The sequence below is a fragment of the Cataglyphis hispanica genome, chromosome 1 (assembly GCF_021464435.1).
Source record: "Cataglyphis hispanica isolate Lineage 1 chromosome 1, ULB_Chis1_1.0, whole genome shotgun sequence".
NCBI classification, from domain to species: Eukaryota; Metazoa; Arthropoda; class Insecta; order Hymenoptera; family Formicidae; genus Cataglyphis; species Cataglyphis hispanica.
The window spans coordinates 2,238,886-2,265,179 of NC_065954.1; the positions used below are offsets into that span (position 1 = coordinate 2,238,886).

General features: G+C 33.9%; 3 protein-coding genes across 4 annotated transcripts; 1 reads left to right on the forward strand and 2 right to left on the reverse strand.

Annotated features, from left to right (window-relative positions):
• Positions 1 to 1,191: 1,191 nt before the first annotated feature.
• LOC126858924 (endocuticle structural glycoprotein SgAbd-4-like) lies at positions 1,192 to 4,301 on the reverse strand. The gene is given in 2 exon segments (XM_050609703.1): positions 1,192 to 1,937; positions 4,149 to 4,301. Coding segments are annotated over 2 exon segments (534 nt in total). The 3' UTR covers positions 1,192 to 1,556.
• On the forward strand, positions 1,825 to 26,103 carry LOC126858985 (cuticle protein CP14.6-like). Of its 2 annotated transcripts, XM_050609838.1 has the most exons (3): positions 1,825 to 1,962; positions 24,293 to 24,564; positions 25,432 to 26,103. In XM_050609838.1, exons 2-3 carry the CDS (start codon positions 24,484 to 24,486, stop codon positions 25,828 to 25,830), a joined length of 480 nt encoding a protein of 159 aa, XP_050465795.1. In that variant the 5' UTR covers positions 1,825 to 1,962; positions 24,293 to 24,483; the 3' UTR covers positions 25,831 to 26,103. The 2 variants fall into 2 exon arrangements, with proteins under 2 accessions (XP_050465795.1, XP_050465890.1); XM_050609933.1 differs by lacking the exon at positions 24,293 to 24,564 and having other exon boundaries at positions 1,846 to 1,962.
• On the reverse strand, positions 16,379 to 17,527 carry LOC126859485 (endocuticle structural glycoprotein SgAbd-4-like). Its single transcript, XM_050610864.1, has 2 exons — positions 17,486 to 17,527; positions 16,379 to 17,113 (listed from the first exon to the last, which is right to left on the reverse strand). Exons 1-2 carry the CDS (start codon positions 17,522 to 17,524, stop codon positions 16,727 to 16,729), a joined length of 426 nt encoding a protein of 141 aa, XP_050466821.1. The 5' UTR covers positions 17,525 to 17,527; the 3' UTR covers positions 16,379 to 16,726.
• Positions 26,104 to 26,294: the final 191 nt, after the last annotated feature.

A 26,294-nucleotide genomic window follows, 5' to 3' on the forward strand; every position in this document is an offset into this window, starting at 1 on the left:
TTTCACTCGAGATAACAAATCTCTCCATGTAAAGGCATTCTTTGATTTCATCGTTAGAGGAGATGAAAGCAGTCGACGGAAGAAATATATTAACGCTGTGTATTTATATCCCTCACAACTTGGCACGACACGGAGTGACAGCTTTCAAGATTCGATCGCTCGATACCATTCTTCTCGAGGGATAAGCGGATCTCTTTATGTAGACGAATGTTTGATCATCGATAATGGCGTAAATCACTTAGGATGAAAAGATTCATGAAAGGAATAATGTGTCGGTGCTAATATATATTTGTCATACATCAAGGTGAAATGACAGTTCTTCAATTTAAAAAAAAATATTTTTATTGATTTGCACTTACTGTAGCCTACTGAGACAAGCAGTATTATTAAAAAGATATTTAAAAATATAATCTCTAGATTATTGTCAAAATGGTTTGAGGATAATATTATTTATGTGTTTTATTTAAATTTAATTATAACAAGATATATTTAAGAATTAGTAGATTGTTAATGAATGACATACGTTTAAATGTGATTATCTCGAAAAAGATTAAACAAGTCATCTAAATGTTCATTGCACCAGACGAACGTAATCAAAATACTCACGGTTTTCATATGACGCTCGTTATATAAGACGCGCATCTTGTCCACTCTACGTGATTGATTAATGATAGCGAGCAAGGTCCATCGTGCGTGTGTATGTGTGTATGTGTGAGTAATAAAGACGCGCGCAGCAGCTGTGTTTACAGCGATGCAATATCTTACAGTAATAACCATGCGACTTTCTATCGTAAATCAGCTCACCTTAATCGCGTAATGGCCCTAATATCTATTATACCTATATATATATTAATGCTCGAGGTCTCTCTTTAGCTGATATGTATCTCTGAGATGTATAAATTTCGCAAACAATCGACACGAATAAATTGAGAAACACTTTCGAGATTGATCGGAACGAATTCGCGAGAATAATTTTATTATATGCATGTGTTTTTGAGAAAAGAAATTTGAATTTTAAATTTTACTTCACGGAACACACAAAAAGATGAGCAAGAATGACGCTATCGTGCTAACCGCACAATTTCCCGCATCCTTCCTTTCTGGAAGGCTCGAGGTAGAGAGAATCTCGCACATACTTTCGCATATATTTCGTCGAAAAGATCTGGGATATTAATAGAATAGCAGCGCCTCTCTCCTGGGATGCAACATTTATTCTTAATGCACCACGGCATATACCTAACGACGAGTCAATTACATAATCGTAGGTGTATGCTCGTGTCTTCACATACGTATATATAATATATATATCGTATATTAATACAATATAATAATAAAATGTGTGTGGTTGCATATAATATAAATCCGTACAATAAATATTTACAACAATTTGAACCAGAGCATTCCGTGTTGGCTTGCAGAGCAAAGACGGGGCGAGGGTGGCACAGCAGCACTCATCGTCCGGGTGTATCGTGGCTCGTCTTCCATTCGCGTTGGCGTAATAATTACGTGAGAGATCGTGAAATCACATATATACTGGACGGCGACACCGATAGCGGTTACACCTGGTTCTCATCATCCTTGGACGGATGAGCCGCGATCCACTCGAGTGCCTTCTGTATCAGTGGCGGGATTTCCGGTGTGGTGGGTAGATGAGCACCCACCGGCTGGAAGCCATTTTTGTCGGCCGTGTATGTCAGGGAAATCGGCTGACCGTCGTCGCTAGAATAACTGAAGCGGCCCTCCGCCTTCATCGCCTCGTTCTCGGAACCGGCGTCCTCCAAGTGACCTTCCTCCTGGGCCTTGATACCGTTTCCGGCCTCGTAACTCCACTTGTAGGATCCATCCGGATTGGGACCTTCTTGGCTCTGACTGACAATTGGTATCACGTCGTCAGCGGGTGCTGCTGCGGCGTACGCTGACAACGCGACCAAAATTACCTGGTGATTACCGCAAAAAATAAAAGTAAGTTGATTTTAAGAATGACCAGATTAATCGCGATAACGTATTTAGTATAGTTACAAAAAGATACGCATTTAATTTTGAGCTAGAAAAATCTAAGCTTTGATGTAATTAATATTAATGATGTAAATATGACATTACGATATTTTTACGATAAAATTAATTGTTTTAGAATTATGTTAATAAAATTATGATGATATTGCTATCTGTTTAACAGTTATCATTAAAATTATTTATTGTTAATTTATTATTGGAATATATTACAGATGACAGATTTCTTGTCACGATTATTCTAATTGATTTTAAATTTTTAGTCCAATTTTTATTCAATTGTGTTGCTCCTCCTGCATTTATTAAATATAATTTTCTGAATATACACACAATAAATAGAAATTTTCAATGTTAATTAATTGAAAACAAGCTGAATATTACGTTACAAAATTGTATGGTCATTGTTGAATCAAAGTTATAGAATCTGCAAAAGATTATGTAAACGCTGAGTTGAGAGTAAAAGTAATATTTATCCTGAGAGTTAAATTAATTCCATTCCTGACTGATCATTCGATATTAGATGAAATCTAGATTAAATTGACAATTAAATTAAATTGCTTCCGTGGTGCAAATATAATTTAATATTGATATTATAATATTGACAACGATAAAATATATCCAAACCATTGACACAACATGCGTTAAGTATCAGACTACACATTAAAAAGTAAAGATTAAAATTTGACTAATAATAGCAAAAGGAATTCAAAATGTCTTTGTCTTGATTAGTCAAATTTCAATCTTAATCTTCAATGCGTAGTTTAATACGGGCTTTATATTGCGGTACAGAGAAAACTAAGCGATCAGTCAACCATTACACTGTGTAAGTTTCCAGATGCATAAACATCGGATGAACATTAGCCTTTTCGTTAGTTTCCTTGTTTGATGTTCGTATCGTTGCACAAGTATTTATGCGAGGAATGCGCTAATGGCTACCGCCACTTAGATATTCAACCGTCTCTCACGATGTAATTTGCACGACAGTTAGTAAAAACGGTGATTTAGCTACGGCGATATCACGGGGTAATTAGAAACAATGCGTTCACTCTGATGTATGCAAAAGAATCTTTGATAATATTTCTAAAATTTTTGACTTTTAATATATTATTATGATTTATTTGTCGCGATCGAAATTATTGCTGATTTATTTAATTTCAAAAAGCATCGTCCCGATTGTTAAATCGAACGTGCTATGACGCAGAGAAAGCTCTGCGAGAATCAGTGGAAACGGGCGCCGCGCGCCGCAGTAGTGATACCGTTTTGAGTCAGACATGACAGGAATCGCGGTAGTATCAGCGTTACTAGGTCAGACGCCGCGTCTCGAAATGAAACGAACGATGTTAATGACACATTAATGTCACATTACGCTATAATACAATATGCGGATTATATTATTATTACCTTTATTGTCTCGTTTGTACCACAATCCTGATATTATAAATTAAATGATATTTTGAATTAAAGCGCAAACAATATACTGTTAGAACGCGCGGCATGTTATTGCGATAATGTTAATTATTATTGCTATTGTGAAATAATACAGTTATAATACTGTCAAGAATTATAATTAGTCCTTACGCTAAAATTTTTTCGAACATTTCTTTAATATTTTGCAACTTTTTGAATATTAATCTGAAATCCCTCCTAATTGTTTCTCTCTTTTTCTGTCTCTTGTATCACAAAACTTAGGGGTGAATGTGTTTGTAAGAAATCAAAAAATTACTTTAGTTTCCGTCAAAACATGTTGTACCTAAAAACGTACGCGCGTTACACGAAGATGACAAATTTCGGGGTGTAACCCCGACGACATCGATCGATATCCTTACCGCCGATCCTCCGGGAGACGCTACTTACCCTCCGGTTCCGTTTCGCCCCTCATTCTACCCACCGACATCCGACACCCCCGGAGCTCTCGATACGCTATACCGAATAATCGCGAAGTGTCACTTACAACAAGGTAATTCACAGAACGTCTGGGAGAACGCGCACAGGGAATTGCCGTGAAATGCACCGACAAATTCACACGACCTGGCTACGATTGCCTCGCGCATTAACACGCGATTCTATCGAAGTGCACGAGTTGACTCCTCGTTACTCTCCATTTATTCCGAATCTTTTTCCTCTTAATTAACGCTTACCAATGACGTATACATCCTGCAGCAGTAATCGCTGATGGGCAAGTGTTTATCAAGCCCCGCAGCGCTCGTCATATATATACCCCTCAAGGCATCACCAACACCACCGTTGGTTTGACGCACCGATGGTCACCATGTCACGAGTAGGATGCACATGGGATACACAGAGGGGCCGCATGCGATTTACACGGATTCACGTTTAACGGCATAGCCTGCGATGTATGCGCGGGTGCGTGTGTATGTTGCCGCCGTAGGGGGACGCGGACAGACAACACACTCTACATCGACATCGTGGAGAGACCATCTTCCCCAAGATCACCATGTCACACTGCGCTAAATGTCATTGGGTCCCGTTGAAGGATGCTTGCTCAATTATCATCGTTTCTTTAACGATGTGCGCGGCAAATCTTTTTTTTTTTTTTTCATCAATTCGTAGCCAAAAATGGATTGCGTATATTTTTTTCTGATACAGATTCATTAGCACGTTTCAATATTTTTTTAATGTTTCGTTGATCGATTAATTTGAAAATATGATTGTTTTAAGAGGATTTAAGAGAGTTTATTTCAACTCTTATTTTAACTCTTATTTTGTTGTATTTCTAAGTTTTTATCTTATCTATTATTTTTTTTCTCGGTTTTAAGAAAGATATTGTTGAATAATTCTTTTGGATATCAAGGTATCTTCAATATATTTATAGAAATTTGTAATAAAAAATTTTCTCTAGACAAAAAAATATTTTTAATAATTTCTCTATATTATATATTTTTCAGTTATTTGAGTATTTATTGAATATAGTTAACCTTAGATTAAAAGATCGAGAGCAAAAACTGAGTACAATGTGCTCGGAAAATCTGTTTATGGTTATCGGCTTTATGTTATATATTTTTATAAAAAAAAAAATACTATATTTTTTATTCAACAAACACACACATCTGATATACGTATGAAAATAATAAAACTTGTATCTTGAAAGTTCATTAAACACACTGTTCATTATTTCAGTATTTTTCTAGAAATATGCAAACACACGGTAAAATTGAATTGTTTTTCTACTATTTCTCAGTCGTTAACCGGCAATTTTACTGTTCCACCATTCGTATAAATATTGCGTAACGTTATTCGCATCATTATTTCGCGATTCTAATCGATAAATCGCCGTCATTAAACAATCAATCGAACGCTCGTCAAATAACTATTTACCTCGATTTTTCTAATCGTAGTAGAGGCTAAATTACTCGAATGTTGCATGACAAAATGAAACTGGACGCTCGCGCATCAGTCGACACACGTAGCTGCATTGTCTATTCTAATCAATCGTAAGCGACCTGAATCTCTCATTACCGAGTGATAATTATATAGAGCGCGCGCTATCTCGTGTTTACTTTGACTAAACTTGCCGCCGTAAGGGAAATAATGAGCTCGTATTTAGCGTATATTTATTGCGATCGTAATTGAGGAGTTTGAGATAAAACAAAGCAAAAATTTGAGTTTGTAACGCGATGAATTATTGCGAGGAACAGTACGCCAAACTTCTCATCCGAGAGACGTCTCTATGCGCGGCCGTACAAATGATATTTTCTTTGTATATTTGAATTACGTCTCTGCAGAGCAAAATAATATTTATTTATCCACGCGAAGCTGCATGTAACGCGCGATATTAATTCCTTTCTTATTGCATAACATGATATACGCGATACGGCCCGATACGGCTGATTTAAACTGATGCATGTGCCGGAAGCTGCACAGGATTATGCATGTATTTAACATGCGTATATAATTAATAATCAATGCTATTCCGTCGGGATGTTTGAGATTGTCAGTAAATATCCTTAATCAGCTATGTTAATATCCCTGCATAAATTCTAAAAGGGCTTATATTTGTCTCATAAATTTTGTATAAAAATACAATTATCAAAAAGTACGAAGAGAGAAGGCGATGTAAGAGATATTAATTTTTAAAAATTAATCTAGGGATATGACTCAAATGTGACATAAGTCTGCGTAACAGTCGAGCTCGCCAATAAAATTACGGAAATATTGTTGAAATTAATTACGTTAATTAAAGTAGCAGTTTACGTCGGAAAATCTCTTTTTCTTCGAAGAACTTTGGAAAAGTGGGGGGGGGGAGGGGAAGACCGTCCATTTTCTCCGTACGATTATTGATCGTGGACATTAACGGCGAAGTATACCGATGTAACATTAGACAGAATCCGTCGGGGGAACAGTGAATAATGCCTCGATAGGCGTTAGTTTTCTTCTTTTACGGGAAATGTAAGAAGCAAGTAGCACGACAATAAATTTTACCGCGTCTCTAGGAATGCCAGCTGCTCGGCGTGTAACCGCGTCGTGTACCCGCGTAATTCACAAAGTCACGTCATCGATATATCGGAATAATTTTCTCGAGTGCGCATTTGCATTTATAAATCGCTTTAGAATGCATGAAAAGCCGCGGTTGATTTAAAATAATTCGTCAATTGAAACTAGGAAGGGAAGAGAACTGGGAAGGCGAGTGTGTGTTTCTCTTGAAAGTCGAGGACGCTCGACATGATAAATGCTAAAATGACGTTTCGCGATTGTTCATTGAATATTTTAACGTGCCGCAGATAATAATGAAACGTCGCTTCAGTAAGTACAGTAATTTATAACGCAATATTCTCAAAATAATGTAATATTTACAAAATATTGCGCAGAGATTATCCAGCACACATAATTACGGAAATAGTTGTTATACATATTAAAATTAAAATTTGTTGACATTTTTATTTTAGTTAAAAACAATTTTTAAGATTTTATTATAAGAGAAAAGATTAAACAAAGTTTAATACGTTCTTTAATTTGTAATATTGATTAATTTTCAAAATTTTTGATATTGTCATCATAGAGAAGTAAATAAATATTACGCAGGTAAATAAATATTACACAAAAATAGTAAATAAATATTTTTAAAGAATATTTGGAAAGTAAGGTCCTTTGTGAAACAAGCGTTTGAAGCATAAGAAATATTAATCAAGGAGGAACAGATTGAGCGGATCACTATCTGGTTGATCACGAGAGACGACCGTCTGGCAAATGTAGGGGAAAGTTTGCGCGATATGCGCGTTTGGGCTTTTAATTAGCTGTATTACATAACGCGACCGCGGCGCGGAGGCAGGCACAAAGGATGTGCGAATAAATATCAATCGTGAAAGCGGCTAACTGGGATAGCATCTGCTATCTCGCGATTTACGAGTACGTCTCTCTTCGAGGAGGTTACACCCCGAAAAAATCCTGAAGAGACGCCGCGACACTGCGACATCGCGATTATGCGCGATCATTAATGCAATAAATTTTTTTTCCATCAGATTCACTTCCATTGCATCATTAATTTCTCATATTTCTGAGTAACATTTGCTATTTTATCTAATCATTAACACGCACATCAAGTTTTCAAGTCGGATGTTCAAGACACGTTGCTTTATAGAAATCGAAAAAAAAAAAGAAATATAAAGAAAGAGAATATTTTGTAAGATTTATTACGTATATTTTTTTTTTTTTTTTTAATGAAAACTTGTATTATCATAAAAAATTTAATATTATAAAAACTTGCAACCGCGCGCGAGTAATATATCATGTATAAATTAATACTTTATTTTGACGATAAACTATCAATTTTCATATTTTTATGTACTTATCTCAGTCTTGAATATCATGCAACACATCTCGTTACCCATTACAACTTGAAGTATTTATAGTTTGCAAAGCCTGCAATTGCGATTTCTCGAGCAATACGTCACCTCGCTGACCAACATCGCGGACGATGCACCTCTCGATGTCTCTCATTTTTTATTCACTTGACAGATCGGGTACTATCCCGATACGGACGTATCGCCGCCAGTCGTTCTTCCCACCCTGCCTTCCTATCTCCTTGAATTTATAATACAATCGCCATTTCTCCATACGATGAACGCGATAATAAGAAAGTTGTACCGTAACAACGTTTCGTTACATTTCAAAAGATGTCCTGGTATCGTATCGCGTCCCTGATTCTCTCGCCGGTCGTACCGTAATAGGTTGCTGCGTCTTCAAGATTAATGTCCGGTCTCCGGGATCTTCTCGCGAGATCTCTGAATTCGTGGCTTATAAGGTATACCATTCCGGCGACCGTGATTCCAATGCATTCAGCAGAGTTTTCTAACATAAGACCGCTTTACGCAATTTCTATATTTACTAGAAATAAAAATAATATTGAAGAGTTAAATAAATTAAACATTTTTATTTTAAGAAAAATTCTGTAAATTTAATTTTCTATCTAAAAATAAAAATTATATTCTATCTTAAATTCTGAAAGGAATCATCAGATATTGCTTTAATTATAAGAATAGTAGAAAAGAGAGAGCATTTTATATGTAAAAAAAGTAATACGAAAACAAAGAAAGAGAAATGATTAAGAAAAGATAAGGCATTAAAAAGTTTTTAACAAATGACATTTTTTTATAGTTATATATCAAAAATTATTTTATAATCTTATTTATGTTTCATTACTTAACGCAATAAGATCTCTCTATGGTAAAAACTTTTAAAGTTACAAAAAACGACATTGTAATTGTGTTGGTGTAATATCGAAAGCTGTCGGGGCCTATGCAAGGATCAATTTTCATAACGACGATGGGCACTGCCGAATGCGAACTCTCACCGAATGGGTACTCTCGCCAAATTTTTTAATTGGTGATTAAGAGACGTTCGAGCCGCATGTGTCTCGTTATCGCGTGATTCACTCTTTTCTTCTTCTTTTTGGTCGACAATTTTGGACGAAAAAATTTTCTCAACATGTATCAAATTAAGCGAATTTTTTTGTTGATACTTGCTAGTGAATTCTTTTTTAATTAAATATAATATAATCAATAATGGAATAATAGTTATAGCAGTAACTCTAATTTTATTAAGAATTTTGTTTTCGTTTATAATTGACATGCACAAAAAATTTTCTACATTTATCACTAAAAGAGTGTTATATATATTTCTTAGATGCTCATATTAAATAATATCGCGCGCGCTTTCGCGTCAATCATTCTGCACGTAATAATATACTTTATATACTCTAAACTTACGCAAGGATTTCACTAAATGATGCCTGAAATATCAAAAACTTGGCTATATATGTACGCGTATATCCGAAAGGTTATATGTATACACATAAGCGTATAATACTTGAATGTACAATGACGATCACTGATGCAATCTTTCGAGCATTATCTTGTCTCCCAGTGAGAATATAGGCACAGGGATATACAGAATGATCAAATATAATTGCGTCACTATTGGCCGTTTACGTGCTTACACACTTTGCATGCACACACACTGTGCTGATATGTATTCCACAATCAGTAAATTACACGCATAATCATTTTTCCCGATCTTTACAAACAATATTATTAAATTAACATTAGCTGTATTTTCCTAACCAGTAGAGAAATTTAAATCCTTGTATATAATCTTTATATTTAATGATTAAGATTAGTAAATAGATTTAGAAATTCTAAAATGTGTCAATCGAATTACAAAGCTAGCTTGCAAACATCTTTTGTCTTTATGTTTATTTATTTTTTTTTTTTTTTTGAAAATAAAGGCGACATAAAATATAATATATTAGAAAGTCATACACACGAAGATTATTTTACGTTTAATTTGATTTATGAGATCGGATCTGACTCCGTTATATTAATCGAGCATTAAACCGATCCTGTTGACCTGTCGATTTCCGGCGCCGCGTTTTTCGCACGAACAAATTTGCCGACAAGCTCACGAAACTAACAACGGCGCACGAAGTTATTGATCATTACTCGAAATGTCAGCGATAAACGCAGCCACTTCGGCGCCAGGCACTTGGTTTCTTCTGCATGAACGTGAGCGGATAATTTGTATTGTGGTCAGACAAATGTCTCTTGCACGTTCAAAGAAAAAATATACAAGCTTCTAGAAACTTGAGTTTTCATTTTTAAACAATCAATATTTTGACGAATATTATTTCCATTTTAATGTGACGGAGAGAGATGTATATCGATGACAGATAATCGGACAATTTTATTTAAAACCTAAAATGCGATACGAACGTAAAGAGCACACTGAGAGAGCTTTGTTTCGTTTTATATAAAAATCAATCGCGATTCTCTCATTGTGTACATACTCATTTGCTTCATTCATTCACGCAGTCGTTCGGCTTTACGCTCCCCGTGTCCTCCCCTTTGCCCCATTCTGTCAATTTCGTCTTTCTCCTCATCGTTTTTCTCTCTCGTAGCCGACTACGTAGCCGGCTTTCATTCAAGCGTGCATTCCTCGAGATGCGCCGCGACTGGTAGGCGCATCCGCGTGCAACCTTTCCTTTTCGACACGGCCTTAGGAACAGCCGGCATGAGACGTGCCTCTATATTGCGACAACCAACCGCCGTCGCTATATCGTACTTATAAGGCCGCGGATTGCAACGCGTTCCTTTGCCAGATGATATTTCAAGTCTCTTGCGCGAGATGCATCTCCTCACATTTGAACCCTCGCGGATCCTTCGCCCTTAGTCTACTCATCGCTATCCGAATCCAAGAGTTCTGATTTATTTCTTATATATATATATATATATTTAAAAGAAATAAATATATTAATTTAACTTTGAGAAAATCTGCTAATTATCAATGAAAAATATAAATATAAAAGATAAGTATATATATATATATATATATATATATATATATATATATATATACTTATCTTTTATATTTATATTTTCATTGATAATTAGCAGATTTTCTCAAAGTTAAATTAATTTTTATTTTACTTTCGGAAACAAAGTTGATGAATTTTTATTAACATAATATATTTTATCAATAATTACAATATCCACATATTTTTTATCTTATTACAAACGCAGCAAAAATCATTAAGAATATTATTAATTATATTATTAATGATATTATCAGCAGTACTATATGTATTAGTTTTATATATTTGCGAATTAAAGGGAAGATTAATTACTAATATTATATGTCATATCATTATTTATTCATATTTCTTTTTACAATTTATTCATTTCTAATTCAATGTATTATTAATGCAATGTATTATAAGTTTCAAGGTATTATTCTGATTAACTTCATGACAAATGTTTATGTTAAATACATCATAGATATGCACGTGATTGTTACATCGTTATGTATGATTAATGACTTTTCTTGCATGTTATTTCCACTTTAACCCGAGATGAACTGATAATTGGATCTTGACTATTTTCTTACTTTTCACGTTATTGCTCGAAGCTATAATTTAAGAATATTGTTTCAATGACTTATTGCCTGATGAACAGATAATTACTCTAGCTGCCAATGACGCCAGTAATAATCCCGAGGTCTTGTAGTAGATAGGCGGAAATAATAATGATATAATTGCAAATTGATTTGTTGTTTTAAACTTGCAACTACCTGCTTAGTGACTTAAACTTTTTTCTCATCGGAAAATTATGTAAGAAAATATTCTTCGTCGCTCTTTTATATCCATAATTTCTCTGGCGTTTCTGAGATGTGCACGAGACAGTCGCACAGATTTGTATCGAGTTCTCCGGGCATTGTTTGGAGAAGAACAGTACTGTCTCACGAATATCAAACAGTCGGGGATTTAAAAGACGTGCGAGTACTAGGGAAGGAACAACCGACCGTTCTCATGTTAATCGGATGCCTTAAAAGTTCGGTCGCGGGTCGTCTCACCTGTCACGAGTTGTCAAAGTAATTTTCGCAGAATCTCATCTCGCGCGCGCTTGCCTCCGGGAGAAGAACGTTCCGTTTGCGCGGGATGAAAGTAAAATTGAATTCGGCGTGCACACGTTACGTCTTCTCGCCTGCGGGCAGGCGCTCTCTTAGAACGTTCGTGGTATGTATTTATATGTCAAGGTCGCCGTCCACACACGCTTATACGCCGTGCGCGTTGCCTTTCTTCCACCGATTTATCGGAATAAGTTCGCACGATCATTAATGAAAGATTACTTCCACAATATCGATATGATGAGCCTTCGTATATACATCTGATATATTATAATCGCTATCAATCAATTTCAAATCTGTCAAGAAATTTGTCATTAAAAATCTGAATTTGAAATAAACCTTAATATTCTCATAAGAGTCTAAGTTTGGAACAAACCCTTTAGATTTGTTAATACTAACAAGACTTGTTTGTTAAATACATTTGTTTTGCAATTATTTTTTGCGGACTTTGAAAAAGACAAATTTACAGCACTTTCTCTATTTTCATGATTGAATAATTCATGATTCATTATTCATGCAATAATCGAGCGATCCTTCGATGATCTATGACATTATGTCGCAAGAGATGCGCGCGGGATCGTCACGTTTAATCACGTCGAAGCTTTTGCTGTAAAAATCTAACGCTTATAATTCTTTATGACCATTGAGACACACTCCGTTGCGTCCATGCTTTCGGCGTAAAAGATTGCGAAACAGGAGATTTATCAGCGGCATAATTTCATGTCAAAATTTCACAGCGCGGTTAATTAAATACTCTTAAAAAAGACAAGTTAAGTCGATACTTAAAAGTGTATTATTGCCTCTTTTCCGCAGTACTAATTGGTTTTCTCGCTGTGCTTAATTTATGAGTAACTATCATCGTGGAGATCGCATATTTTGACAGTTCGTAGCTTGACAATTCAATATGTTATTCCTTTATTATTATATGTTGCGCATGTTCCTTTTTATTTATTCTTAATAGATATAAATATAAATTAATAAATGTGATTTCTTTTTTTACTCTTAATTTTTATTATTTTTATTCGCAAATTTATTACTTTTAAAGGAGGTACAATTTTAGAAATTGACAGATTCGATTTAGGAGATTAAATCATATTTTTTATGTCGTAAAAACACATAACTTATAACAAATTTATTTTTTTTTTTTTGCGATACCTTATAATGTATATAATATGTAAATTAAAGAAACTAACTGTATAAATTGTTAAACTGTATAAACGGAAACAATTAAAGTGTATTTCATTTCAAACATGTTTGATACTTGACCTGTTGATGCTACACAGTATCGGCATCATCATTTTCATCCCATCATCATTTCGTTATTTATCGTTTCTTAAGTGCGCGATCGTGACTACGTGATCGCGCAGGTCGATATGAGAATCAATCGGGATCGTCGAAAAATCTATATATAATACAAAATAAACACGCTGAAATCGACGTCGTGACGAGGAAAACTTTCTCCTTGGCGAGGGTGCGATGCAACGAAAGCGAGATGAATAACGTGCATACCTGGGAGGTAACCGATAGTAGTAATCGAATCTGATAGTCTAATTATGTTAGTTGCATAACCGTATTGCTCGGTACAACATTGGAATTTAGAACTGCTCATGAGCATCGAAATTATCTTGAGGATACGTGTTATATTAAGCAATCTCTCTGAAAAAAGAGACACAACTAATTTTTTCAAATAATATTCAGGAAAATTTATTTTCTTAATAGCACATAATAGACGAAAAATATTATGAAAAAGTTCTTACATGATAGTTTGTTTATAATCAACCTTTAAAGTCTTGCAATTTACTTTGTTTATATGGAAGACGCCATTGAATCTTCGAAACCATTTTGTCTATGCAACAATTCGATCTCTGAATCCCGTGAATTGCGATGAAACGAGAGAAAGAGGACCTAGTGCATGAAGAATGATCGGGATCAGATCATATCTCTCGAGCATGCAGCCAGCTATTGTATTTGCCGTCAGCGCGGAGGCAGACTTTAGATTCGTGTAGAGATATTTCGTGCATTTAATTGGCGGGGCTAGACATTTATCGACAAAAAGTTCATTCTCACAATGAGATATTTGATAGTTGAGTAACGTGATTTCCACACAAGCGACGATTGTTAAATAATTATCCTCTTGTTATAAAAAAAAAAGAGATGATTAGACGAAACGTTAAATTAAATTATGCCGATCAAACAAATGGTCCTTTTAATTTTTAAATAATTGAGCATTAAAGTAAATTGTCTTAATTATATTTATTTTATCTCCATTATTACGATTACGTCATGTATAGTAAAATACCTTATTTGCTTCCTGAAGCAGTAACCTTATATCAGGGAAACATTCACGGCAATTAATCACGATGCAATTTTTGAAGCAGCTACCGCACGGTATCCGAAACATCGATCAAGCCAACGTATCTAGAATTGTCAATCGCAAGTAGCAATTCGGTCGGGGCGTGATTTCGTGGCGGTAGCGCGGGAGATCTACGATGATCGGGCTAGCGATTAGATATTTCGAGGTGCATTCAATCGTTGCATTCGCCTGATTGCGAGACTCGTATGCAGATTCCCGCATAGATATCACGAGATACAAGCCTGCAGAGATGTAGGCGATTTCGACCTGCCAGTATACACAGATCAAAAAATAGAAGATAAGAATTAAAAGAAATTTGATAAAATTTATCTAAAGAAATTATTTCGTTATATTATATATTACATATTCATATTGTAACATATTTATATTCACTCTATGACCATATTTTTCTCGCTATTGTTTTTGGAATTAATAAATGGCAGATTATATAGGGTAGACTAATCGTTTCGGCCAGACTTTGAGCTTTTATAGGAAATTGATTGTTTAAAAAAACCTATGGAATGTATTACAATCATTTTGATTTCATTTGAAAAATAATTTAATTCTCTATAACTTTTATATTAAAAAAATGCATACTTTTTCTAATATTTGTAAAAATGTCAATAAAATAATCACGATTTGAAGGTTTTTGGATGTTAACTATTTAAGAAAGCATTTTTCGAGCCATGTTGATCGGAAACTTCTTGTAAGAATTAAATTTCTTATAAATCTGGTCGGAATGTTTCGATTCACCCTGTATAATGCAATATATTAAGAGATAAACAAATTTGTTAAATAACCATGAATTGGAGAAATTGGGTGGAATACGCAACATTTTCCCGTTCAGAGTAGATTCCTTAAAATACGCCCCGGAGGCAGGGTGATTTACGAGAGGAGAGACGTCAAGTCCGAGATTGAAGAGGCTTATCTTGAGCGAAAAATATTTTCAATTTAACGTAACAGAGACGAGAGTCTTCTCGCCGCGCAATTTCGCACTATTATCCGCGCTATTCCTTGAAGAGCGGCATCACCGACGAACTAGTGATTTAATCGTTACGACCACGGAGATGAACACGTTGAATATGGAAAATACCTTAGGAATAAATTAATTTCAAGGATCGCCCCCTCCCGAGTAATTTGTAATCGCGCGACGCTCATTTAATTAACAACGTCGTATTTTACGTTTCTATTAATGCAAATGAATGTAGAGGCATCTATACTAGAGGTCTTCCTCCCTCTCTTTCTCTCTCTCTCTCTCTTTTTCTGTCTCTCGTCGACGCCTCGGATCGATACGCGATTTTGCGACACAGTATATTTATTAATACGCAAGCGTCTCTCGTCCTTTTTCGGCGCGAGACGCGCCATGCATTGTCCTCGAACGCGGCATAAGCGAGCTCCTGAATGTAACGGACACCGGCTAATGCGATGTCGTAATTCTCGTTTTTATATCCGCGGCACGTCTCGCCGTAAGATGCGCGCATTTATCTTATTTAAATCGCACGCTTTTGTGTATCCGCGAGGATACACGTGCCACACGAGGATTGTGTCGCGCGTTTTGGATTAGCACGTGCTCCGTTCCTGGGATATGGCTCGCCCAGAGAGTGCCATTTCTCAGCCGGAATCACGAAAATCTACTCTCGAGGATACGCTTAGACAGAATAATTCGGTAATTGTTTAAGAACAAACGATGGACGCATGAACAATTTCGATGCAAATTTTTCAGAGGAAACTCCGTTCGAAAAACTGATGTAGCAATTATATATAAAATATAATATATAAAAATACACAAAGTGAAAAATATATAAACGATGCTAAATTTTGCGCATCACGAGATATATGTTCGGCGGCGCTGACAATTACGTCAAAATCTCTCGCTATTTCGCCACGTTCATTATTACGTCATCTACACATGCGGCCCGTCATTAAATATCGCTTTGTGTTGTATTCGCGAACTAGCCAACCGAATTCATTCATCGATGTATTCAAATGGCGAGCGATTTGATGTTTTAATGAGAGCAACATCCGCGATGTGTTTATGGCACGACGAAGTTAGATGAATCTCTCGATCGAAGAAAAAAACGTGTAACTGAATTTACGTTTCAACACTTTTATTTTATCGCTAGGAGCAACGCTTAAAATATAAACATTGCCATCGCGATGATTCTTTACACAGTGCTGCAGCATTTCTTAATTAACACAATAATACTAATTAGTTGTACCAATTTGACATTCTGGAATGACGTTCTTCGCAATGCGAAAGGAATCTTACGTGGAACCCCCCATGATGATATATACATAAATGTAAAAAAAAAAATAAAATATAAAGATTGTGAATTTAGAGGCATGTAACTTCAATGAGCTCGATCCTCGACACTATAAATTGACGGAAATGTTGAATTCACTGTAATTAATTCACTCATACGATCGAGACATAAAATGATGAAACTTTTACAAGCTATCCTCTTCAGGATGCTGAGAAAAGTACTCCAGGGCCTTTAGGATACCGGAGGGAATCGGAGGCACCGTCGGCAGATGATCTCCCGTAGGCTGGAAACCATTTTCGTCGGCGACGTAGTTCAGGGCGATGAGTTTGCCATCGGGATCGGAATAACTGAAAGATCCCTGAACGAAAAGAGCGTCCTCCTTGCCATTTTTAATTTTGACAAGCTGGCCCTGTTCTTGCGCCTGGATGCCGTTTCCAGTCTCATAGTTGTAGTTGTACGAACCGTCCGGGCTCGGTCCGGAAATATGCAAAGTCAGATTGGGGCTCAGGGTATCGTTCGATTTCAGTACAGGAAGCGCAAACACTGCGGATACGCAACAAAGTATGACGATCTGGAAAAAAATATTATGCCATCAAAACAAAAGTTGAGACTGAAAAATTTCATGGGTGTGACAGTTGGATAATAATATAAACTATACAATATATTTCGATTGTAAAATGCATTAAAAATTCAAATTTTACACGTGCTTCTGTCATTGGAATCAATATATAATATTTATCTCATTTGATATAATTAATTTTTTTTTCTATAACTACAAAATATTACAAGAATGCATATGCATATAGGATACTTTTTTTAGTTTTATGTTCAATCTAATCTTTAAATTAAAAATACAAACAAAATAAGATTCCAAAAAGCAAATAATTGTATAAATGTAATAATGTTATGTTTATTAATTTAATTATATAATATATAGACTTACTAAAGTGTTCATAATGTTGATCGCGGCTGTTTGTTTCATTGTAAAATGAAAAAATTGAAAAGGCGCTTCTTATATATAGCATTGCCGAAACCTTGCTAAAACGTGAGGGGATTCTTTCTCTCTCTCATTAATATTTTTTTAGTCAGTGTATTGACACATATCAACTCACATATACGTTGTGACACACATATTCAACGAAGACTAATGAGAACTTATAGTAGGAACGTAAAGCGAGATGACTGCAGAAATGGCAACATAAAAATCAACCCACTAGCAAAATATTGAATATTCAATTTTGTTGAATATTCATTGATTTTACGAAAAAACGAATAAAGTACTTAAAAACATTGGGGACCATTTTAAGAATTTCATTGTTTCAAATTTCCAAACTTTTTTCTATCTAGATTTTTATGATTAATCGCGATTTTTCATTTGTTATAAGAATTAATAATCAATAAATAATATCGCTTTTTTGTTCTCTTTTCTTTCTTTTTACTAAATTTTTTTTGATATTTATTATCTTTTTCCACGAAATTTCATACACGTATTTCGCATGCTATACATGTTCACAAAGTAAACACAAAGTAAACACGTATGGCACGCGTTTACCTAAGGCTAATAAAATTCAAGATCAGTTTAGTCAAAATAGTTTGAGAATATTTGTAGATAAACTAAACAATCTATTTTTCGAAAATTAATCAAAGACTGTTTTAAAAAATTAAAATAAATTTTTTATAAATTGATTTGGGGAAATTAACAAATTATTAAAAAATATTAAATCCGTATACGCAGTAAAAGGGCGTTTGAAAGCTTCTCTCTCTACGGCATATATGACATATATGGCAAGTATCGTGCTATAAAATATTAAAGGCGACAAGGTAAATATCATCAAGCAAACACATTGTTCACAAAGGATTATCCTTCGTATGTTTCGGGGGGAAAATAAAGATTTTCTACACTTCTAAGTCGATTGTAAATTTTTCCTGGTATCGGTGAAAGAGCGTAGAATCCTCTAATACGGCGTGCGTTTTGGCCGTTTTCTGTTGACCCGATATTATGTGAATTTCGTTACTTTACGCGCATTATAAATTCAACCAACGTGTAACAAATTCGCGGAGTCTTGGCGGATGCAACGCAAACCGAATACGAAAGTTTATTTATCATTTATCCTGACATGTAGCACGACGGGATGATGGCGGCAGCTAGTGTTCCTCGACTATTTTCTCGAACCTTGAGAAAGTAAATAATTGAATATTTGGATGTAGAAACCAGAACGGTTCAAACATTTTTCTAAACAAAATTACTTTTTAGATAGTAATATATTTGATATTTTATTACTTATTGTGCTCATTTCATAGCAAATATAAATAAATAAATAAATATGCGGATATAACAGTATTTTTATTTTCAAATAATTTTTGATGTATCACTTGTAATTTACAATAATTAAAATCATTAAAAGATATATCAGAGTTTAAAATTTGTAGAAATTTATTATTATTATTTTATTAAATTAAATTGAACTAAATTATTAAATTATTTTATTTTATTAAAAGCATGAAGATATTGCACTCTACTGATTCTATTTATTTATTTCAATTGTAAAAATATAAACCGATGTCTATCGCTTCACTCGAAAAGCTCTGTAAGATAATCATTTAAACTTCATTCTAAATATAGAGCTAGTAATGTAAATTTAAATATCGCATAAAATATTAATTGGAGGATGACGAAACGCGCACGCGACTCGCGTGCCTTTTTCTTTTCGGAGGCTGTAAATCTTTTTAACGTATATCTACACATAATAGTAACGTACGCCATTAATCTCCCGGTGAGAAAAAGGTCACATAAGTCGAAGGACTCGTACCGGCACGATCGTATCCTTTCAGCCGGTAGCCCATTCTTTCTTCTGAAGTGGATAGATAATATGCGAAAAGGAAAGTCTTTAATGATTTGTACACGCAAAGTGACTGCGAAGAGATACAAATTCAGTAATAGGAATCAATGCTTATTCCAGAACGATGCATTCTAAAAATATCTGCTATACCGGAGATTGCATTGGTGCATGTTTATTTTTAATTAAAAAAAAAAAAATAAAAAAAAAGAATTGCTAAATTATATTCGTAAATCATATTGAAAACAAAGATTTACATTGTGTACGCGTATATAATTTGTGCGTGCTAAATAGCTGATATTTCTCTTGTCGAAAATGCTGGAAGGATTTTATCTTCGAAAGCAAGACTTATGCACGGGCGTCATTATTTTTCGCAACTTTTAATATTTCAGCATTAAATTACCTTGGTAATTACCTTGGTATAAACTTTTCTACTCACGCAAATCGCAAATATATTTGAAACTAGCAGAAAAAAATAAAGTTGTTCTGTCTGTTTGTATCCTTCAAATTTAATTTATAAGAGTTTCAAGGTTTTTAATTTTTTATGATTCAGGAATTGTGTCAGCGAGATTTTTATTTAGAAAAAAGTATATAAATCAATTGCAGAATTTCGTAAGTCAAAGTTAACAACAAAAACTCGAGATGTTCTGTACAGTATTTTAATCTGAATATTGAATGTCTCTTTACGATTCTGCGGCTCGATAAAACTTTTCTGACACGTCTATTTCGCAGTCACGAATATTATATTATATTAACGTGTTCAAGTGCCAGAGACCAATTATTTTTTTAAAAAAGCAAAAAAATAAACATGTCCTACTTTCATATGTTAAAAATTTATGAAACTGAAATAAACAAGTAATTTTAAAATAAAAAGTAATTCAAATAAATAATTTACACGTTAATTATATTAACGTCATTTTAATTCCGTATAAAAATTACAGTGGAAATGTCACTTTGAGTCCTCTATCTGACTTCGTGTAGGATTTCACGCCGAACTCTCCTCATGCTATCGATAAAGCAGAATTGGGATTTGCAATTTTCTCGGGGCCTTATATTTTGAATAAAAAAAAAAAATAATTATAGCAAGAATAAGCAAGATACGTTAAACAGAATATGTTAAATTATTAATAGAATTTATACAAATTTTTTCGCTTTTTAAAAATTTAATATTAGTTGAGAATTCTGACATAATTGTGCTGGTCGATTATAGCACGATTGTATAAATATTAACGATGGATCATAAGCACTGAGAGAGTGAATAAAAGATATCATAGATCGCGCTATAAGACTAAAGAGAATAAAAAAACAACTTTAATGTATTCAAATTTTTGCACAATAGAAACTTGCAAATATAATATTGCTTATTTTTGCAAGTATTAAAATAATCATTTGCTCAATTATCTAAAGAACACACATTAAGAATGTCCGATCTATCTGAAATTAGTGAAATAAATGAATAATTAATGCGTTAAATCATTTTTTAATAATAAAATATCAATTATCATTTGTTTTGAATTACTATAAATTGAGAAAAATATTAAAAACAGAATTAGCGGGAAAACATTCCGTTCATTAAATTAGAAAACTTAATAAATATCGATTTCAATTAAAAAATTTTAATTATTTCAATTTAAAAAATTTGTTTATATTTTCCCTTGTCTTTCTGCGTTTTTAATCACATTATAGAAATATTTTTATTCATTGTATATATTCATATGTGAAGTGCAACTATATGAAATGCAAATACGTGCATATTGATAATGCACAGGAGCCGAATTAAGATTATATTGAGTTATTTGAATAACGCGAGATCTTTTCGTGCGACGATTGATTAGTTTGCAGCTCCGTACAAAACGCGGCCTTTATGCCGCGTATCGATAATTCCATGAGGTATCATTTTTCATTTCGATCTTTGCGCGAGCATTTTCAATGAATACGCGTCTATTCTGCCACAAAGTACAGGTGATGAATTGTCATAATCTGTCGTCTGCGGCTCTTTAATCATCGATTACATAACATTTCGTTGAAGCAACCTAAATAAGTTGGACTCATCTGCCGCGTGAAAGTAAAAATGCCGTGTATAGTGTATAGTATTCAGGTTAGCGGGATGACCTCTGCGCGAGTACAAATTACGACGTATCTTATTTTTGACCGCAGGAGGCGAATGGGATCATCGAAATATTGGCGTTATAATTAATAAGTCGCGTCGCGAATAATTCAAGGTGAGTTGTGACAAAGCTCTGATAATTATTAAAATAAAATATTCTGCAAAACGTATCATTATTTTGTATTTTTTTGTAATATGTGTATACTATATCCTGTGGAAATGTTATATTAATTTAAACAAAACTTTAAAGATGCTACTTTTTTTAATTGTATCTTTATTGGTATGTAACTTATTTTTTAATTTACAGTGCTCTGCGCTTAAAAATTACGGGAAGGAAATTTAAAATATTTATGTGAAGAAGTAAATAACTAATTGTCATTTGCATGATTTGAAATTCAGTGAATACCAAGCATGCTGAATAGTTACACGTCCTGGTTCGTCTGCGTGACAATCTACGCCGCAATCGGAAAATTATACAAATGTGGTATTAGATTAATTTAACAATCGTCATCTTGAAATTCGACAAGATAAGACTAACGAGGATACAAGGCAAAGCCGCATAATTAAGTTGAAAATTAGAAACCTATGTACGCACGAGTTTAATTTCATTACGAAATACATTGTGTGGCGTCAGAGGGGAGAGGGGGCGGCTTATCGGCACTCATTATGAAGTGACGATGTCTAACAACGCTGCTCGCGGCGGATCCTGACCTTCGGCGATTTGGCGGCTTTCGCGTTTCGAACTTAGGTGAAAATTACACGGTCGTAAAGTTTTGCGGATGCCGGATGATAAATGTCCGCCGGTGTCATGACGGCCTTAGTGTAAATAACGGCGATTCGAATAAATGCGGGCACGATTTTACTTGGATAATACAAATTTGTCACGTTGACGTAATCGCCATCGATGTAATTCATTAGCAATAACTCGCTATTGTCTTCGCTAATTTTATACGACTTTATCGAACGGGGTTGCTCAAAATTTTGATTTATATTTAATTGTATTTTTTGATTTATATGTAATTATATTTAAATATTTAATTCTTTTTTTTTGCTTGTATTTTTAATAGAATTTTTGTATTTTGTTACGAAAAAAAAAAAAACCACTTTTCTTCCTCCTTGAAAATCAGACATGTATGTTCCACTTTGTAATATGATGCCGTGATAATGCTTAATAATTTCTTGCGAAAACTGTTTATACGTGTCCAAAGATTACCCGCGGGCGATGTTGCTCAAAACCGAAAGTTGCTATCTCTAAATAATATTATTAAATTTACGATATCATATATATTGGTACTTTATAATACGTAATAGTGTACGTTATAAATCTCTCGAGATAAATTATTAGTATTAATACGTATTCAGATAACACACTGTTGATTCTTCTCAAATAACTTTTTAAGCTAATCTCCTTTTCTCAAACAATTTCTACACGAGTACTCATTACATAATTAACGTTACTTACAACATATGGTTATTACATAAAGGCCATGTCTTCTCCATTCTATTATTCTTATTCTTATTCTCTATTTTCTACGTTCTTGTATCGTCAATTTCCATTTTTCAGTAGATGAGCATATATCGTATATATACATATTAATTTATATAATTTATATAATTATTTATTTTACAAACTATGCGACCACACATTAATTCAGCCGTTTCAGAATAAATGCGCCCGAAAAATGTCATCTAGCAATCTGAATCCATTGATGAAATAAATTCGCGAACAATGACAACTACACAGTTTGAGAAATCTTATACTTGTTCTTTCATTCACAACGAGCATAAAAAAGCATGATTTGATATTTACGATTTCCAACTATGAAAGAATCAACGACATTTATATCTTGCGTTAACAACGGCATCCAGAGTCTTTGTAAGACATTTGCCGGAAAATTTTAGAATCCAGATTAAATGCAAACTCACGCGGAACAGTGCGATAATATCTCCAGAAGAATATCCCGAAGATATATTGGATGATTCGACTATGTTACATCAATCGCAATCAATATCTTATGCGTTCTTTTTAACATATCATGAATATGTGGAATTCTCTGATGGTTACAAGTTGTCCTTTACAGTCCTAACAGATATCTGTCTTTTTTATATTCCAATGACGTGTTTATCATCGTTGTCTGTGCATCTTCTATGATAAAAAAAGGAATCTCGTCGTGACGTTATGTTTTTAAAATTACTTACTATATCTTCCTTTCTTTTTGCTTATTTTTAAATAGCTCGTGGATTAATGAATAAATTTTCACGATCAAATGTTTTTTTTTTTTTTAAATAACAGAATAATTATTTTCTATTAAACGTATTTTTTATAAAAAGAAAAAATTGTATAATATATTTTATTACATGAAGTTTCTATTCCAAGCAAACATAATTAATACATAATTACGCAATATATAATAAAACTACCCGAAAATATTCATCATTGATGTTACAGCTCTTTTAAAAAAATTTACGAGATTCTTCTTAATTTGATACTGACTACATTATAATATTTTATATTGACATATATCTTATATTATATATATTTATAATTTTATTTAAAATAAATGGATCATGTTTTTACAGTAGCTTCTAAAATTCATATTTGCATCAAGAGTAAGGCACATCATCAAATCACTCGTTTGTCAAATTGCTGGCAAATTTTAATTGTAATTATTAAATACAGACTGCTAGAACACAGTTATTTTTTCCTTTTACAGTGACAGGATTTATAATTCTGTCCATCAGATCTTAAATGGGTGAGTTCACTTCTTTATTAAACTCGGATTCATCCGACCTTTTGCAATTTTAGGCACAAACATGACTAGGTGCTATACGTGTGTGCGTGAATGCGCGTTCGACCCATCCGCAAAATTTGGATGTATGTTGTGGCTGATGGAGTGGGGTAATGGACAAACAGGGTGCGGGGCAAAGAGAGACTTAAATAAGGTATTACCAGAAGGTCCCAGAATCTTCGGATGACGGATATATAAAGCAGAAGACATGTACGGGATGTTAAGTCAGTGCGAAACTTTCGAGCAGCAGCTAGGAAAAATAATACACTTTTTCAACATGAATTCATTGGTGAGTTTGAGTTTTTGTGCGAGTAAGAGACGTTACGTGACGCAGTGGCGCGAGAAATCTATGTGTGATCTCGCCTCTGCAGCATTTTTGCAAATAGTGTTTTTTTTTGTAAATCGATATAAGCAACTTTCTTTCGAAGTGACAATTATGTGTGTTAAGTAATAAATAATTAAATAATAATTAACTTAATAAATGTATATAAAACCATTATAACAATTATTATTAAGCGCACAAATATATAAGTATATTCTACATACATTAAACTATTTTTCCTTAAAAAGTTCTTAAAAGTATAGAACTAGTTTAATCAAGACGCGCGTCAGAATTTTACATAGACTGATTAATATTTTATTGCGATTTAATACTGCTCACTAATTATATTTATATAAATTGTCACACCTATTATAAAAAAAAATAATATAAAATGCTTCATTAAATGATATTTTTTAAAACAAGAATACTTTGCAGCAACAATAATTTTTCTTATCTTCAATACTTGTCCAGTTCCGACATTTATATTTATACGAGATACTTTAAGATTTATTAATTATTTGTTAAATAATCTTCACTAGAAGAAATATTTTATTCTTTTCTTTTTTAGGGCGAGGTTCTAAAAGTGTGTAAAATTTACTCTTCGAGTTTCTTTTTTTAATTTTTTTTAATTTTTTTTTAATTTTTAGAAAGATTTTACTCGATGATCGGCTTGAAGAAACTAATCAGAAACGCTCGGAAAAGTTTTGGAACGGCAATCGAGTAAAATTTTTCTCAAAGAGTACGTGTTAGAACGTAGCTTTAATTAGTCCACGGCATTGTAATGTGATTTAATATAATTTCAAATTTTAAATATACAATTTTCTGTATTTACAGACAATGACTTTGTGCGTTCTCGTGGCAGCGGCAACAGCAGCACCGCCCGGTGTTGTAGATGACAGCGTGTTAGCTAAATCTCTCAACCAAATTCCTATTGTCAGACAAGCTCTAGACGGACCCAACCCCGATGGTTCCTACAACTACAGCTACGAAACCGGTAACGGTATCCAGGCTCAGGAAGAAGGTCACCTCAATAATGTGGGCACCGATCAGGAGGCCATAGAAGCGCGAGGCAGCTACAGCTATACTGACAACGAGGGTAAAACCTATCAGGTCTCGTATGTAGCCAACGAAAACGGATTCCAGCCGGAGGGTGCTCATTTACCTGAGGTACCGCCACTAATCAAGAAGGCTCTTCAATACATTGCTGAACATCCCGAGGAAAACGGGGAATAAGAACACCGGACGTGACAGAGAAATATGGCAAAAATCGGCAAATTGCAAGCGAATCTTGACAAGATGACAAATTGGAAAAAGCCTAGCGCGGACGCGATTGCGGTCGCTTTGAGGATTGATCCTCGTGGAGACCGACAATCTCGAGACACGGCTATTTGTGTCGTGATTATTTTTGTATTTGTACAATATTATTAATAAAGTTATATAATATTTGCATATAATATTATTATAATTTTATACCATTATTGATGAATGCACAGTAAATCTTGTAACATAAGCGTGTTAATATTTGGATAATATTCAATTAATTCCTGATGCACATTATTTTTCCTTTTTTTTCCCCAATGTCGGGATTTATAATATTGTCTCGACGAATCTTAAAATGGGTAAAAACTCACATTTTTTTTACTAAATTTAAATTCAGCTGATTTATTGTCATCTTACGCTTATAATCTCAGATTTAA

What these genes read in the sequence shown, in the direction of transcription:
- LOC126859485 (XM_050610864.1), bottom strand. Translation starts at nt 17,524, where the DNA reads ATGAAACAAACAGCCGCGATCAACATTATGAACACTTTA. An exon ending in TCAACATTATGAACACTTTA is followed by an intron (nt 17,114 to 17,485) that starts GTAAGTCTATAT and finishes ATTTTTTTCCAG; the next exon opens with ATCGTCATACTTTGTTGCGT.
- LOC126858985 (XM_050609838.1), top strand. Translation starts at nt 24,484, where the DNA reads ATGTACGGGATGTTAAGTCAGTGCGAAACTTTCGAGCAGCAGCTAGGA. An exon ending in TTTTCAACATGAATTCATTG is followed by an intron (nt 24,565 to 25,431) that starts GTGAGTTTGAGT and finishes CTGTATTTACAG; the next exon opens with ACAATGACTTTGTGCGTTCT.